Source organism: Petaurus breviceps, unplaced genomic scaffold (genome assembly GCF_028583685.1).
Source record: "Petaurus breviceps papuanus isolate PSGF00001 unplaced genomic scaffold, PetGlider_PUasm1.0 90903, whole genome shotgun sequence".
NCBI classification, from domain to species: Eukaryota; Metazoa; Chordata; class Mammalia; order Diprotodontia; family Petauridae; genus Petaurus; species Petaurus breviceps.
Window position 1 is genome coordinate 12,398,138 of NW_027187376.1, and position 19,065 is coordinate 12,417,202.

General features: G+C 35.9%; 1 protein-coding gene across 1 annotated transcript in view; it reads left to right on the forward strand.

The window, feature by feature from the left end:
• PLEKHM3 (pleckstrin homology domain containing M3) overlaps positions 1 to 19,065 on the forward strand; it is a 235,730-nt gene that overhangs the window by 101,619 nt on the left and 115,046 nt on the right. The window contains exon 5 of the mRNA XM_069075264.1: positions 10,458 to 10,651. Coding sequence (XP_068931365.1) covers positions 10,458 to 10,651 — 194 coding nt within the window. The remainder of the gene's footprint in view (positions 1 to 10,457; positions 10,652 to 19,065) is intronic.

A 19,065-nucleotide genomic window follows, 5' to 3' on the forward strand; every position in this document is an offset into this window, starting at 1 on the left:
TGTATCCATTTCGAATATTGAATTAATAGCTTGGCAGAAACAGAAAGAAATATCTTATCTTCCTGAGGGTTTCCTCTTTTGGCCTCCTACAGTGTTTATTCCTAGCTATTTTTAAAGCAAGGCTTTTATCTATTTTCCAGGGTCCACACTTCAAATTAGATTGAGCTTCTGGCTTACAAAATAGATAATTGGGGTGACTTTAAAACCATTTTCCTAAGGGACATATTCTCCCAAGAGCATTTCCTTGCTTCCTCTCTAAGTCAGTGAAATATCATATGATGTAGAAGTAGAAGAAAATTGTTCATATTTGATCTGCCTGTCTCCATTGGCTTTCCCTGGCCCCCAAATAGTTTTCTTAGTCACAAATCCTGTGTTGCATTACCTATTCTTCATGTACTCATTAATTTCTCATGTTATGTGAAGCAAATTACATTACTGAATTTAATGGGAGTTTGTTGTAGGTATTATTATCTCTGTTTTGCTAATGGAGTAACTGGTGGCAAAATAGATCCCCATTCAAGGGCTTTAAGGGACCATAATACTTATTTTATATGCAGCAAAATATTATGGTGTTTGAATATTATAATAAACTTTTGGTTAATGTATGTTTAGATAGAGGATTGTTTCCCAAGGGAGAAAATCTATTTAAGAGTCAGGGGAAGGGAGTAGGGGTGGTGAGACAAAAAGACAGTATCAAAGAGATACGTTTGTGTGGACTCTTCTGTATCTGGTTGCAAACCAAGACAGACTGGAGGAAACATGGAGTTTTGAAGGTATTTGGGGTAGAGGAGAAAAGGCTTCTGGGTCTGAGCAAATAACCAGACCCAAAAGACTATAGGTTAGCCAGTGAATTAATTCACCATGCTCCAAGTTGCTTGGTTTTGCTTTGAGGCTGTTCTTTAAAACCTGTGAATGTATGAGAAGGAACTTGGGGAGTGTAGGTCTCAGACAAATTGGGAAAATAGTCAAATTGATCTTTTTATGGGAACACTTCTCAAGGATGATGTTCAGGCCAGGAGCATTGTACTAATTTGTTAAGGCCTTTTTCCTCTCAATCCTAATTAGTTTAACAGTAGTCTGACCTTGATTATAGGCAGCCAAGCTTGTTTGTACATTCTGTGCAGGAAGAAGTTAAATTCAAGGATCTTAAAATTTTTATTTTTTTTCCTGAGTTATATACTTTTCTATACATTTAAACTAAAAATGTAAACATAGTCTTGTGTTCCTGTATGGTTTTCATTCTGGGATCAGCCTTGTAGAAGCAATCAATCCTTTTGGCCATTGGCCACAGAAATTCACAAAGCCTATGCACTAAACAAGAGTGTTGGACTCCGAATCAGGAAGACCCAGGTTCAAATGGATCTGTGACTCCAAGCAGACCTCTTCACCTTTCTGTGCCTCAGATGAACTCTGAGTTCCTTTCCAGTTCTAAAGTTATCATCCTGTGAAAGCATTGTTCTCCATCAGTGAAAGAGAAGATTCATGCCAGTAAAATAATTTTTCCTTTAAAAATAGTTTCTTACCTTTTTTTGAGTCCTGGACACCTTTGGCAGTCTGATGAAACTTATGAACTCCTCAAAATAAAGTGGTTATATGCATAAAATAAAATACATAGGATTACAAAGGGAACCAATTAAATATAGTTATCAGTTTTTTTAGAAGTTCACAGATTCCAATTTAAGAACCCCTAAATTAAAAGTTTTGCCGAGATAGCTTATGTGTCCTATTCATATAAATAAAAACTAATAATTTTCATAGTTTATGTCCTGAAAGTACAACTAGAATAATAACATTTTTTTTATCAGACATGGTTAGAAAATAATGAGCTGTTTAAACTTAAATGAATTTTTCAGATAATTTGTTTGAAAGATACAGAATTTCAGTTGTCTTGGAGAACTTGAATTTAAAAAAATCAAAAAAAAAATTTAAAAAAATCAAAATTTAAAAAAAATATCTAACTGGAGCAGAAATCTTTAAAAAATTACACATGTTCATACCTTCTTAAACAGAATATCTATCAATACATCAAGGATCTGTGATTTCATCAGTAGGAGTACTCCCTCCACCAATACAGATCACAGCTTCTTTATGATCAGCACAGGGCAGTGATTAGGGGTGGTCTGCCAGTTTGGCATCTGCAAGCTGATTCACTTCCCTAATCAATATTAATCAATAAGAGCTTATTAAGCTGGCAGTGAGGTGCACAGGTATTTATTAAATGCCAACAATATACCAGTTGTTATGCTAGGTGGTAGGTATACATATTCAAAGAATGAAACGATCCCTGTTCTCAAGGAGCTTATATTGTAACTCAGAAACAAATACATATAGAAGAGTTTGCAGAATAAATACAAATAAAAACAAGCTAATTAGAGTTGTCCCATCATTGGTGGGGATACATTTACAATGAATAAAACGATCTCTACTCTTGAGTAACTTTTCCCTCTGAGAAACAAGTACATGCATTAGTTCATTTATAAAGAAGATAGATACAAATAAGCACAAAGTAATTAGGGAGAGAGAACTGCAGAAGGCTTCATGGAGAAGCTCATGTTTGAGCTGTGCCTGGAAGAAAGAGAAAGATTCCATGAAGTGGAGGGGAAGAGGAACAAGTACGTTTCAGGCTTGGGTGAAAGGCGGTGCAAAGGCCCCAAGACAGAAGAGGATTCTTCTTAGAGAGAAGGCTAATTTCTATGAATCACAGTGTACAAGATGGGAAGTAATTACTGGTGAGCTTGGAAAGGTAGGTCAGGTCAGGTTCAATGGACAAACAGGAATTTCTGTTTTATACTAGAAACAACAGGAAGCCACAAGAGCGTGCTGACTGAGTAGGGAGGTAACAGGTTTTCACATAAGGAAAATGACAACATGTGACTCATATATTATATTCCCTCTGCCAGAGAGGGAATAGGGAAGACACAGCAGTCTTGGAGAATCAGGTGGAGAAGCAAAGATAGCAATGGTGACCCAAGTAGTTATTCAACCAAGGATAATGATTCATCTTTAGCACACTTCTGTTATAGATGTTACATAGTACACTTGATGTGGTTTGAGGTAATACACTTCTTCTGAAAGATACAATGTTAACTTCATTCTTGGACTGGGGCAGACATCCTGATAGTAATGAAAGATGAAGAGAAGATACCAGTTATTGTAGAAGTACCAGCAGAGGTAAGGGATAGAAAAGATGTAGAGGATGAGTGAGAAGACACTTAGGTAGAAAGGAGCAATGATAGACCTCCCTGGCACAATGAACAGTCCAGTAAATACAATGCCAAACTAGCATACTGTCATACTGTCAGCCAGTAGACAGTCTTGAAAGTAAAGTCAATGGCAATAGGGATAATAATAGCACCTACCTGCCCCCCAAAACATGGTAGCATAGAGAATGCAGAAAAAATTTTTAGACATCATCAGAGGTACAGGCATGCTGGTCCTAGCAAAAGGCTTTGATGGCTTTGCATGTCTTCCTGCTGCTTGCTGGGCAACTAGGCAATCAGGCCCTAAGACCTCCATGAGTAAATGCTGCTTTTGCAATCTCTGCACTCTGGTCCGATGCTGACAGTGCTTCCTAACCTACCATTCCCGACCTGTAATGGTAGCAACACCTGGACTTACTTGCTTTGGCCAAAAAATTATTACCCTCACCTTGTAATGAGCCTCTGTCTACTTGGTCTGATTCTCAGAGAGCTAATATATAGTTCATAATGAGGCCAAGTCAATACACTGGCTGTGTGTGTGCCACTGGCATAACCTTCAGGAACCAAAGATTCTCAGAACAACCCAGGAATCCACACCAGAATAAAGTGTCAGAGGAGGACTTCATTGGAAGAAGCAATATACTGCACATAATTTAGCTTTCTATTGATTTGAGGTTATCATGATGAATACTAAGTTATACTCTGTTGTTATAGAGTAATGGATTTGGAAGCTATTCAGATGTTTAACACAGTTAGCTGCTATGATATATGAATTCAGATTAATGTGCTTTTTGAGTTCTTAAAAAATCCTATAAAAAAACAAATCTTTCTTTTCTTTTACTCTTGTCTGTAATTTCTCACTATTGTCAATGTTCCTAATTCTAGTGCGCTTCTAATTCCCATCTAATTTTCTGCTTCTCTTCTGCTGTGAGCTTAATGACTAGGTAGACAGTAGATGGAGTGCTGCACCTGAACACAGGAAAACCTGAGTTGAAATGTAGCCATAGACGTTTAATAACTATGTGGTCTTGGCCAAATCATTTAACCTCTGTTTGCCTCAGTTTCCTCATCTGTAATAAAAGCACATATATATACATATATATATATGTACATATATATATATATATATATATATATATATATATACATCAACATAGTAGTGGCAGTCAAATGAGAAAATATTTGAGCCTGGCACATAAGTAGGTACTATATAAGTGCTAGCTGTCATCATCATCATCATCATCATCAACATTATTAGTATTTTCTTAGCTTGTTATAATGTGTTAAATGAGTAAGAACCTTTGAGTGAGGGCCCAGTGGACTCTTTCATGAGTAAAATGTTTGAGCTTTAACTAATGGATGTTGTCATATCTATTTGGCCTACCTAGGTCCTGTTGTGGGGGCAGCAGTTACTTTCAGGTTTCTTGCTGTTTTCAGAGTTAAGGTTGCTGAATAAGGGGGGGTGGAAAGTGAAATGATACTTTATATTTTAGGTTTTGTTGTAGAGTTGAGTATCACACTGTGAAACTTATGTTCAGATATTCTACTTAATTTATAATCCTTTGGTTGATTCTCACTTATGCTATTTAATATATAATCTTTACTTTGATTCCATTTGATGATGAGAATTTTCAGGAGAATCTTTAGGAGAGTTTCCAGTTAATTTTTGAAAATCAGCTTTTGTTGGTGGAAGTACACATATGGAAGGGAAATCTAAAATGCAAAGAGAAATCTAATGTATTTCATTCATTTGAAAAATTAGTGCAACTATGCAGGGCTATTTTCAAGTCATTTAATATATGATCATTCTTTAATAATAAAAATCGGGTGGCATAAAATCACAAACATTTCTCCTTTCTAGTTATTCACTATAGTTCTAAAAATACTTTTATCCCACTATTTTATTTTAGTACTATTTACAGCTAGGTCTTCCTGAAACATCAGAAATGGTCCTTTGTAAATAACAATCTTTTAAAAATGTTTTTCCCTATTTCTAACAGATGAGAAGCAGGATACTGGATATGAACATAAACAGAGCCATAACTAGAGATTCTTTCATGTGAAGCTAAAATAATTGGGATAGGAGAAGAAGGAAGGGAATTGCTCATAGGATATCTATACAGGGAGAGGAAGTATTCTGTAACTCCCAAAGAATCTGGTCCTCATTACCTTAGAGGCTATGACAGGAAAAGGGGTTTGGGGGTGTGAAGGAGAGCCCAAGAGAAGGAGCTCACCTGGGCCAACTAGGACTGAAAAGTGAGGAACAGTTGCTGTGGGAAGGAAACGTGTTCCCCCAGGGAGGAAGCCTAGTTTTCTAAATGTTAGGACCCTGTGGCAAAGCCTCATTCTCTCCACATTGGTTATAGTTTTGGATTTGACTACATTAAACTTATATATTTCACTTACAAAATTAGTATGTGAGGGGGAATTTTTTGTCTCTCATAAGGGGGGGGGGGACATGGAGAAATAATTTCATTTTTTAAGGCCTATTTGATTGTAAATAAGTTTTTTATTGATATCTTCTGTTTCTTACATCATCATGGTTCTCCCAAATACCCATCCCACTTCCCCTCCCAGAGAGGCACCCCATATAGTATATGGTATTTTTAGAGAGGGGAAGAAAATTGGCACAACTGACCATTACATTGAAAAAGTTGAAAAACGTGTGCAGTATGTAACACCAATGGACCTCCCACCTCCACAAAGAGGTGGGTTGGGATTGTCTTCTTTTCTCTTCATTGGAGTCCTGCTTGATCTTTATAATATATTTTGTTATATTTGCTTTTGATTTTTTGTTATTTTGTTCTTTCCATTTACATTATTGTAGTTACTGTGTATATTGTTTTCTTGGTTCTGCTTACTTTACTCTGAATCATTTCATATAGATCTTTCTTTTCATGCTTCTCTGTATTCATCATATGCATCATTCTTGACATCACACTACTATTCCATTTTATTTCTTTAGCATACTTTGTTAAGCGTTCCTCATTTGATGGGCATCTACTTAGTTACCAATTCTTAGCTATCACAAAAAGTGCTACTATAAATATTTTATGTATACAGCACTTCCTTGCGGCACAAGTAATGTTAATGGGATATAAGATCTTCCCCACTCATTAATAGGGCTCACATGTAACGCATTAAGGGAAGGTTGCTTAGGGGAGGCTTGCTTGTAGGAAGTCTTTCACACCTTTAGCTAATTTCTAATTAGGTAGTGAGTCAGGAGGGCAATGATGCCCTGGGGGGGGGGGAAGGGAGAAGGAGAGAGAAAGAGACAGAAAGAGGGAGAGGGAGAGAGAGAGAGAACTCCTAAGGTTAGCATTTTGCTTTACAGCTTACTCATTGGAAGACTGTTCTTGTGATTTGACTCTGGGTAGGTTAAGGAGCAACCCCCTCCCCGCTTTGAAAAATCCAGATGTTGGTGCTTCTCTCTCTGGTAACTATGTATGTATTGCCTTGGTCTGATAGTTGGATCTGCCTGTTGATCTATACTAACTTCTCAAACAGAAGCCTTGTCTCTTGGTTTTTATTTCTCTGCTTGGATTTTCTCTGAAGTTCAGGGTGCTGATTTTTCCCCTGAGCTAATGAATATAATTTTAAAAAGATTGTTGGGGCAGCTAGGTGGTGCAGTGAGTAAAAGCCAGCCCCGGAGTCAGGAGGTTCGAGTTCAGTTCCGGCTTCAGACACTTAACACCCACACAAAAACACTAGCTGTGTAACCTTGGGCAAGTTACTTAACCCCAATTGCCCTCCAAAAGGCAAAAAGAAAAAAAAAATTGTTGACCCCTTAAATGGCTATCTTTCCTAGTAAAGCAGATCTAAGAACCTGTGCTTACAGCCATCCTAGGTATGCCAGTGTGATTTCTGCTACATAATGGTATCTGATTCAAAGGGTATATACATTTTAGTCACTTTACTTGCATAATTCCAAATTGCTTTGCAAAATTTTATGTTTTCAGCTCCACTAACAATAAATTCATGTGCCTGTCCTTCCACAATCCCTCTAATGCTGACTTTTGCCATATTTTTGCCCATTTGTAGGGTATGAGATGAACCTTCAGGATTGTTTTGATTTGCATTTCTCTTATTAGTAATGTGATGAATCCTTTCATGTCATGAATATTTTTCAATTCTTTTGAAAACTATTTGTTGATGTCCTTTGACATAATGGGAATGGTTATTATTAGTCATATATATGTATATGCATACACATATATCTTTATTAATTGCTTATATGTCATGACTACAAAACCCTTATCAGAAATTTTAGACAAATTTTTTTCCTATTTGTTCACTCCCACTCATTTTCTACAAGACTACTTTCCAGTTTTCTCAGCAGTTTATATCAAATAAAGAACTTTTCCATGGGTAATTTATGTTTTCCACTTTATTGAACACTGAGATATTGGGTTCAATTATTTCTGATTCTCCCTTGTCTGTTCTGTTGATATACCTGTTTGTTTGTTTTTTTAGCCAATACTAGATGGCTTTACTGAGTGATGTTTTATAATTTAGTTTGAGGTTTGGAAGTACTATTCCCCTTTCATCCCTGCATTCTTTCATCATTTCCCTTGATATACTAGATCTTTTGTTTTTCTAAATGAATTTTGTTGTTTTTTTTTTTTATAAAGTATCACCGTGGTGATTTCATTGGTGTAACATTAAAAATATAGATTAATTTTGGTAGTATTGTCTTTGTTATTATATTGGCATGGCTTACCCATGAGCACTGAACATTCCTCTAGCTGTTTAAGTTATTCTTTATTTCATTAAGCACTTTGTAATTGAATCTATACAAGTCTTTTGTGTGCTTTGGGAGGTTGATCCCCAGTTATTTTGTGTATTTTGTAGTTACTTGGAATGAGTTTCCCTTTCTTCTATTGCTTCTTGTGTTTTATTATTATTATATAGAAATACTGTTGGTTTCTAAGGATTTATTTTGTGGCCTGCACCAAGTTATTTATCATCTCTATTAGTATCTTTCCTGATTCTCTGAGATTTTACAAGTAAACTATCATATCATCAGCAAATTAGTGACAACCATTTATTTATTTATTTATTGCTGTTTTGTGTTTGTGTATTTTGCTGTTGAAAATGATAAAATATAGAAAGCAATTTATGTGTCCAGTCACACCATATAATTGCTAACATGTAGTATGTGCTTTGTACTATTTAGTAATTTCATTAATTCATTGTGGTAGGTTATTATTTAAATGAATTAGGTCTTAAGATTTAGTCATTTAAGCCTAGTTCTTTCCCTTTCCTGCCTATGATACTTTTAATTCTTAGGATCTTTGTAAGGAATATTTTTTTCCCTTTTTGTCTTACATATGACCTGAAGGGAGAAGGCTTTTAAGTTTGAGATGCTGTGGTGAATGCCTTTTATCCTTTTGTTCACTTTCTACAAGCTAGCCCTGTTGGCCTAATTTAGCACTCTTCCTTGTGTCATTAAAACATTACTTAAGCAGCACCAGATGAACATTGAACACAGTAACAGCCACATTATGTGATGACTAACTTTATCAATGCAATGCAAGGATCTAAAACAACTCCAAAAGACTCATGATGGAAAATGTTGTCCACATCCAGAGAAAGAACCTTGGAGTCTGAATGCAGATCGAAACATATTATTTGCGCGCTCTCTCTCATGGTTTCTCCTATTTCTAATTCTTCTCTACAGCACAAGTAATGTTAAAAAAAAAAGTTTAATATGAACATATATGTTGAACCTATATGAATTTATGTGCCATCTTGAGTAGGGAGAAATGGGGAGAAAATTTGGAACTCAATCTTATGAAAGAGAACGTTGAGAACTAAAAATAAGTAAATAAAGTTTTTTAAAAACAACATGACTTAATAGAGCCAGAAAGACTACTTGAGTTACAAAATGTTATAATTTTTTCAGCAGCAACTTCAAGTGAATTGCACTTTATTTCAGAAAGCACCATCATTCCCCCCTCAATTTCAATATGTAAACTACACACACACACACATGCACACACACACACATCCACATACATTTGTGTATATCTGTCTGTGAACTTCTCTCCATCTGCATGTGCAAAAATAAGAACAGGAATTGATTTAGATATGTCATTTTGGGAATGACTGTGTCAGTTCCAGTTAGATTAACCATCCTCTCATTTTTGGAGAGTTGGAGTAGCTCTCATTGGGGTGATTTCAAAAAGATTGTGGGTTTTGGTAGAGCAGCAACTATCTTTTAGACATCTTTCCAGCAACTAGCAAACCTTGCTCCTGAGAGGTGCTTCATAATAATAATAATAATAATAATGATAGTTGGAATTTCTGTGGTATGGTTTACAAAGTGTTTTACTTATGTTAACTCACTTGATCCTCACAATATCTCTCTGAGGTAGGTACTATTATTATCGCCATTTTTTAGATGAGAAAAGTGAGGTACAGAGAAGTTAAGCTGAGGGTCACAACACCTGAAATAGGATTTAAACTCAGACCTTCCTGATTCTAAATCCTGATCTCTATTTACTATGCCACCCAGCTGCCCTGAATAAGTAAACGCTTTTAATTGATTTGAATATGGCAGCATTCCTTGCCCCAAAATGAAGAAAAATGACTGGATGCTTTGTTGACACATTTTTGCATACCTATAATGAACACTGATTCTACTTTACAGTAAATTGTTATGTCTTAATCACCCAAGTTTTAATTTGTTATAAATAGCTATGAAACATATTGCAGATATTTAATCCTTATTTTACAGATGAAAGAACTGAGACTTAAAAGTGAAATAACTTGGCCAGGGAAAAACAGCTATTTAGTGGCAGAGCCAGAGCAACAATTCAGGCTTTCTGACTTTTTCCTAGTATATGTTGTCTTTATGGTCAGATTTAAATTCATTTGTAGGTCACTGGAATTTTTTTTTTTAACTTCATTAAAGGTGCTCTAAAAACTCCCTCATCAATTTTATTAGGGAGATTTAAACCTATTTCTAAGTGTCTCTGATTATTACCAATGTTATTTTTTTTTTCTAATGTGGTTTCCATTAAGAGCTAGAAGCAATATGTTTGTTAAATAGACCTTGGTTTTCATTTGAATATTACTCAAAATTTCTAATAAGACTTTGGTATTTGATCTGCTGTTACCATTGTTGGCAGGTTTAGCAAATAGTGACTCTACTGGAAAAAAAAATTTATACTGAAACCAAGGGAAGAGTCTGGTTGGAAGTGATAGGAAAAAAAAAAAAACAAGCACATTAATCCTGAGTACATTGTTTTCCAGGTATCTAAGCAAGCCAAAGAGTTTCTGGAATATGTGTATGAAGAGCCGTTGATTGACATCCAACAGGAAAATCCCATGTTGTATAGACATGTTGAGCCACTGGCAACTGTTGTCCGTCTAAGGCAGCAACTGAAATCTCTCCGAGCCTATTTGTTCAGCTGCCGAGCTGCTGTGGCTGAGGATCTTCGCAGAAGGTAAGCCCTATGTCAAGCATCTCTAATTTGTTTTCTCTCCCTTCTCTGAGGGTTGAGACTCAATCATTTTTAAGGTTCCTACCAAAGTTTTGATTTTTTGATTCTCTCTCCAGCTATTATCCCTTCTACCCCTCCAAATTAATCTTAGACTTTCACCCACTGGGTTCTTTTTATCTGATTGAGCCAAAGCAATGAAAGATTGGGAAATAAGGAACTTTTTAATATACTAGCCAAGTACCTAGAACTTAATATTGTGGGCAGCACACAAACAGGAAAGTGTACTTTAAAAATACCTTATAAAAATCATGAGCGAGGTTTTTTCATTAAACATAAATGTAGTATTTTATATTTTGCCAAATTATAATTTCCATTTATGTTTTGGATTAAAAACAATAAGTTGTTTAAAAAATAAAGTATTGAAATCGTTTCCTAAGGAGGAAACAAATCTATAAGAAAATTCAGTGATGTAACAAAGATGGCAGAGTTGGGGTTGTAACCTATCACCCAAGAATTTCCTGTCCCTAGAATGTCCTATATGATGATAATTATACCATTGAAATAGACTGCTTTTCTATATGTACTTGGCTATATAGAGTTATCAGAAATAACACTCAGACATCAAAGCATAACTCCAGGTATAAAGAGTATAGAGCATTGCATGCAATGTAGTCTGGCCTTATAGGGAACATATTATCTATATCCCTATTTTTAGATATGCTTCCTATAAGCAAACTTTAATAGCATTAGTTACCTTTTTAGTGCAATGTTTTGCTTTGGTTAGAATCTGCCAAATCAGGGCATGCATTTAGAATTAAAACAGGAGGACCTCTCCTCAAGCAGGATGACTAAGACTTCTTAAATTATTCCAGAAGTTCAGTGGTTTACCACCATGTACTAGACCTTGCTGCCAGACCACCGGGTGAGAAAGGGTAAGCCTGGAGAGAATACACTGCTTTAGCTGGGAGCACGAAGGTATGAAGGTAGCAGTCTTCTTTCTTTCTCTTCATTTATCTCTGGGATACTCATAATGTCTGTCTAGACAGACCACTGAAAAATTGATCAAATGGCTTGTAGCCTGTTTGCCTACTCCCATTTTTGGAGAAGCATTTGGTGTGGAGTCAGCCACTAAGCTATGCCTCCATTTTGTCCCCAAATTTATTGGCATCACAAGAACTGTAACAAACTAAAAATCCCATCCCAAACAGCACCACCCCAAGGACCTGGCATCAGAGAAATGTGTCTAGCCTGCTAGACAGAACTGGTTTAACTCTATTCACATAAATGTGTATATTGTGCCATAGGGCGGCTAGAGCACAAGGTTTTCCATTAGTAGGTTATCAAGTATGGAATCCTACAGGGCACTACAGGGAAAAAAAATTAATAGATGCCCACAATTCACTGTGCAACAGCCTCCTGTCTTTGAAGATTCCCATTGCTTATACTGGCTGGTTATTGGTGCTGCATGGTGTTACCATTTCTCTCTATACAAAGCTGAAAAAAAAAGAGCCCTAGTACCAAGAAGTACTCAAGAAGCATACTAGATCCTCCATAGGCCTTCTTGATCCTAAGTGACTTTGAAATAAGATCTTACCGTAAGGAAGCTTACGATGCTCTCTGAGGCATCCAAGCTTCTAGAAACCATCTGAAGTATAACAACCACCTCTCTGTTTTCACAGAAGTAACTCTATATTTAGAGGAGAACAGTTGCCTCTCAGTATATCTAAAATTCCTTATTGCCAAAGGCTATCTCATGTGAATTTCTTATGCTTTTGAGGTTGGCCAGCAGCACCCTTTGAGAGAAGGTGATTCAAAGTGAACATGCAATTTAAGCTGCCTCTCCTTACATCACAGACAGAATGAGTTTCTATAATTAGATCAATCATTTCAGAACCATTACATATGTTGCTGATTCCTTATTAGAAATTTTAAATGGTTGAGAAAACTAGAGGTTGGAGGGTAGAGAGTAGGGAGCCTGAGAGACAAGAGGAAATCCAGTTCTTATCTAATTGTAAAAGGCATTCTCTTTCTGCCTTGTCTTTACCTTCGTATATGAGTGGCTATTAATCACAAGCAAGTGAGCCCAACACACTGAAGAACTGTCAGCGCTATGTAAACAGAATAAAACCAACTGTTAATATTGCTGTCAGGAGAAAACCAAAAACAGCTTGATAAATTGTGTTGGCACTTTACCGCTCAGAGAACTGCATTGGTCACCTTCCTTATTAGGGAACCAGCAGATTGCTTTATGTTTTTAATTACTATTATGGTTTTCATCATTGTTTTTATTATTGTTGTTAAATTGATACCTTATTCTTGCACCCAAATGTCAACTTTCAAATGGCAATGAATATAAAAGTAGTTGGTGTCTTACATGAAACCTAAAATGTTTACAGTACTGACAACTCACTGTTTCTGAGGTGTCCCAGATGGCTGCTCAGCTAAATTAGTTCAGGACCTAGTTGACTGTTTAGAGTAAGAATTATTTATAACAGCTGCCACATGGAGGTGCAAGAAAAACTGTGCTGTAAACTTTGGCATCCATTAGAATAGTCAGGATCTATCCAGACTCTAAGCTTTGGAGACTCCTTTGAGTGAAACCCCCAGAATAACCAGCAATGGCAAGGACCAACAGTTTCTAAGTAGACAGTCCATAATGTTCACTGGGCTTCTCTCAGCATCATCAGATTAAGCATAACCAGTGAGATGAGTATTTTTGGTATTAACTAGGGATAGGATAACTTGGGGAAGCATAGTTTGAAGAGAAGTGTTCAGTGGTCTTGAGTTACAGGTTTTCTGAGTCTGCCTTAATTTGCTTTCTTCCTTGGAGATGACCAGTCATGGATATATGCCCCTCAGAAGCAATGGGAAAAAAAAAATTCTATATTTATGGGAGTAGCAGAAAACTAAAAAGCCAGTCTTTGCACTGGACCTTGCTCTGTTGTTAGTTATCCTTTGTCTCTCTTGACTCATTGCTCCCTCCCTCTCCAGTGATTACATTCTCACTATCTATTAACATGCTCAGTTTTCTCATGTTAAGAAAAGGTCTTTCCTTAAATTGCCATGCTATCCCTCTTCTTTCTTTATAAAATGTTGTAGATGGGGTTCTTGGTATGAATTAGATGACCTCTGAGATCCCTTTCAATAGTGACAACCTACAAATTCTCAAAAGAATGTTTTACATTGTCTGATTCCTCTTCTCCCCACTCCCACATCCCCATTCATTACTTAATTCTTCCTAACCTGGCTTTTGATTCTTCCACTTTACTGAAATTGCTCCTTTCAAGATCACCAGTAACCTAATCCTAAAACATAATAATCAAATTTTCATGTTCTTCACTCCCCTTGATTTCTCTGCAGCCTTTAACACAGTTAACTGCCCTTTCCTTCTTGAAACTCTCCTTCCTTGCCTTTCAATGCCACTACATTGAACCACTTTTCTTAAGGATTTTTTTCTCTTTCTGTCTCCTCTTCTACCCTTGTAAATGTTGGGAGACTCAAGGGTCAATCATTTCTTCTGGGTGGCAGCTAAGTTGGCACAGTGTATAGAACACAGCACTTAGCATCAGGAAGACGAGTTCAAATCCAATATCACATACTTACTAGCTGTGCAAACCTGGTCAAGTCACTTAACTTCTCTAAACCTGTTTCCTCATCTGTAAGGTGTAGATAATAATAGCACCTACATCCCAGGGTTGTTTTAAGGATAAAATTTGGATATTTGTAAAATGCTTTGCAAACTTTAAAGCTAGCTTTATTATTAATTAGCTAATAAAGTATTATTATAATCTATATAACCTTATTATGCTCCATTATTATATATTATATTTTTATAAATATTATTGACTAGTTAATAAATGCTGGATATAATTAACAGTGTTATTATTATATGTCCTATTCCCTCTCAGATATTTCAAACACATTAATGGCATCAGCTGTCATTTCTATATGAACAGTTTCCAAATCTAGATTCTTAGCCCTGGCCTCTCACCTGCATTCAGTTCCACATCTCCAGGTGTCCAGTGGACATTTTTTCTTAGTCTTGGGAAAACCTCAAACCAGACTACTGAAGAAAGTTATGGAATGTACTTCCCTGGAAACCTTTATGAAGAGAATTGCTGTCTGCCTTGGACAGTTTAAATGCAGAGCAAACGTAGAATAACTGAGACTAAAATAGCAAAATCTATAGGTAAATTTCAAAATTTTTACTACCCCTGATGGAACTCCTATTTCAGCTACTACTCTCCTTCCAGTGGTCTCTCTCCCATTTCTCAGTCTCTGTAGTTTGCAGTTTATCAGCAGGAAGGGTAATAATGATGGTGATACCTTTGAAAGAAATAGGAACTCTGGATAGTCTGCTTATTTTGCAGCAAAGGTGAAGATTTCAGTTTTAAGTATTTGAGCTTGATGTGATAATAACAACATATCATATACACACACCTATGTAGCGTTAATATTTTTAAGTAATATTTTATTTTTCCCTAATTACATGTAAAAACAATTTTTAACATTTGTTGGGAGTTTAAGTTTTTAGCTCCAAATTCTATCCCTCCCTACTTCCCCTTTTCACTCCCTGAGAAAGTAAGCAACCTGATATAGGTTATACATGTGCAATCATGTAAAACATTTCCATATAGTCATTTTGTGCAAGAAAACTCAAACAAAAAAGAAAGTGAAAGATAATATGCTTCAGTTTGTATTAAGAATCCTTCAGGTCTTTCTGTGGAAACAGATAGCAATTTTTATCATGAGCCCTTTGGAATTGTCTTGGGTCGTTATATTGCTGAGACTAGCTATGTCATTTACAATTGTAACTTTGAATATTTACAAAGCTCTTTTACATCATATTTGAGCCCCCACAGCAGTCCTTTAAGGTAGATACTATGGGTATTATTATTCCCATTTTATGGAAAAGAAATGTGCTTGATATAATTATTTATTTATATATATAGATTTTTTGATACAGCAGCTCAAAAACCCCCACCAATTTTGAAAAATCTCCTGCAAAAATTATTTCTCTTGGAAAAAATAGATTAACTTTTAGGGCATATCATACACCTACCAGACTTTTCATGTCTCAGAATTTTGTAACGGATATCATACACCTAAAACCCATTAAATTTTTGCTAATATAACCAGTTGGTCTTTAGCAAGAAAAATCTGTCTAATATTAAATATTTGAAGAATAAGCAAAATTATGCTGAATTTATTGTTACCATAAAATCAGCATTGTATGTTACAGTTAGAGAAACTGGTGAGGACCAAATGATCATCAGTACTTCAAGCTCCGTAAACCTTAAAATTTAAATCTTAGGACTGAAAGAGACCTTGTGTCTCATTTTATCCAGTGGTTCTCAAATTTTTTGGTCTCAGGACCCCTTTACACCCTTAAAATTAATGAGGATCCGGGCAGCTAGGTGTCACAGTGAATCTAGAACACTGGCCCTGGAGAGTCAGGAGGACCTGAGTTCAAATCCTGCCTCAGACACCTAACACAAAAAAACTAGCCATGTGACCTTGGGAAAGTCACTTAACCCCAATTACCCTGCCTTCCCCCTTCCAAAAAGAAAAAAAAATTAATGGTGACCTGCCACCAAAAAAAGTTTTCATGTAGGTGATATATATATATATGTATATATATATTTATATATAAATTGATACTTACCATATTAGAAATCAAAACATATTGATATTATTATGAAAAAAGTTTTAATTTTGTGGACCTTCTGAAAGGTTCTTAGACCCTGTACTTTGAGAATAGCTGAAATATATTTCCCTGATTTTATAGATGTGGAAACTGAGGCCCAGATATTGAATGACTTTTCCAAGGTCACACAGGCAATAAAGAATAGAGTCAGGTTGTGAACCTAGTTTCTCTGACTCCAAATCCAGTACTTATTAAACTATATCATATAATGATGTCTCTTGTCACCAAACCCTCACTTTGCTCTCTGTAAGGGTTGCCATTGGCAAGATTGCTACAACTCATTTAAAATTAGTTAGCTAATACTGACATTAAGTGGCACAGTGGATAGAGTGCCAGATTTGGAGGCAAGACTCATCTTCATGAGTTCAAATGTGGCCTCAGACATTTATTAGTTGTGTGACCCTGTACAAGTCACTTAACCGTGTTTGTCTCAGTTCATCATCTGTAAAATGAACTGGAGAAGGAAATGGCAAACCACTCCAGTATCTTTGCCATGAAAACCCCAAATGAGGTCACAAAGAGTCAGATATAATTGAGCAACAGCTGGCATTTGTACTCTAGATATAACAGATATCCTCTGCAGTCACCAGAGAAGCCAGAAACTCTTAGAAATCAGGTTTACTTATCTGCTTTGATATTTTTAACAAGCAGCAGTGTTCCTCACAATCTGTTCCAGATTTCTTTTCCCATTGTCCCCCTCAGATGTTTTCCTAAATAGCAGTTTTCAAACCATTTTAACTACTCAGACTCTTAATATAGCTTTCTCCCTCTCCTCTTCTCCTTAAATCTAAATCAACAAATAGATGATTTATGTTGCTGCTTAGTTGATAAACTGAACTGCATTATACTAATTACTACAAGAAACAGTGCTTCCCTTCCCCCCTGCCACCCACAACCAGGAGGTAAGGACTGTCCTTAAAGGAAAATAGCATACAAATTCAGAGGTTAATAAGCTAGAAGGGAGAACCCTGGAAAGCTAAGCATTTAGTTAATGTAAAATCCGAAAAATGGGGAAAAGTATTAAATAATGACATGATCAGAACACTATTTTTAAGATGTATTTATTTTTATTTTACAACCTTCAATTTCACATGGTTTTGAGTGTTAAATTTTCTCCTCACGCCCAAGACTACATGAAATCTGATATATGCTCTATATATATATATATATATATTCACATTAGACATATTTTCATGTTAGTCATGTTTTAAAGAAGAATTATAACCAATGAAATGAACCAGAAGAAAGAAAATGAAATAAAACAAAAAAAGACAGCGAGCAAATAAAATGCTTCAATCAGCATTCAGACTCCACAATTCTATCTCTGGATGTGGATAGCATTTTCCATCATGAGCCTTTTGGAGTTCTCAGAACACTATTTTTGAAAATTATACCTTTGTTTATGTCATTTTCTCTTTGCCAAGAGAAGCAGCACAAACAGAGAAGCAGGGATGTAATAGATAGAAAGAGCTGTCCTTGAAGCCAGGAAGACCTGGGTTCAAGTCCCACCAATGATGCTTACTAGATACATGACCCTGAGCATGTCCCTTAAACCATTCAGTGTTCAGGGTCAGAAATGTCAAACTCTTAGCCAAGCAATGTAAACTGCAGTCAAAACTTCCAAGTGTGGCTCTAAACAGATTAAAATTAGGGGAAAAAATTAATTGGGAAATGTTTAGCAAAAATATATAAAATGCAATACAACATAGATAATGTTAGTTTGTGGTTTTCTAAGTCCGTATGCAGCCCACAAGGATATGTTTTCTATTTGAGTTTGGCACGATTGTTAGGCAAGTCTCTAAGTTGAAGAGAAGGTGCCAAACTACGTTGGAAGAGGTAATTTCCTCACCTGTGAGTTCTCCATGCTAATAAAATCACAAGTGCAAAGCCTATCTTTATCCCCTTTTAAAGAACATTTGAAGTACTTTTTAAATAGGAAAAACTTCTTGGAAAATTTGAGAAATGTGTTGGAGCTTTTTAATCACAGCAAAGAATAATATAGACCTAGGCTATTTGCAAACTATTTCCATTGTCCAGCCTGTATGTTGTTGTGAGGAGACTTAACAATTTCCAAATGAAAGCATTAGAAAATCCTTTATTATACTCTCTGTATCTATTTCTTGGACTAGAAATAATATCTCATGCAATTTGTTCACTTTTTCTAATGATAGGATTAGCAAAATAAGATATCGGAAGAAATGATTCAGTTTTGTTTCTTCTGTTCCATATAGGTTTGCTGTGGAAATACCCCTCTTTGATTGAAAATTGTTTTTCCATTAGCTGAGAAATGACTGGAAGTCTTAGTTCTTTTCCACATCTATCCTAATGTAGCCATTTTGAGAAGACCTTACAGCAAACATCAAGAACACCAAATTATACCTGCCAGGAAGCACCTCACAGTGCTATTTGCTTATTTGAGCGGCTGCCTGTGGCCTCCAGAGGAAAGAGTGTCACGCTGTAGCCCAGTAAATACAACCCAAGTGTGTGGAGCACATACTTAAGAAACTCAGTACAACATGAAGAAAGGGTTTTCCATTTTAAATCACTGTTCACTCACTTCTGCTGATTCCTTTCTTTTAGTTTCTTTCCTTTTAGAGCTAGAATCTTCAGCTTTGTATATGTGTGTTTGTATGTTTTGTATATCTTTTATTGAAATCTGTTCAATGGATCTGAGATATCTGATTACAAACTTTTTTAAGTCGAGGGTTTT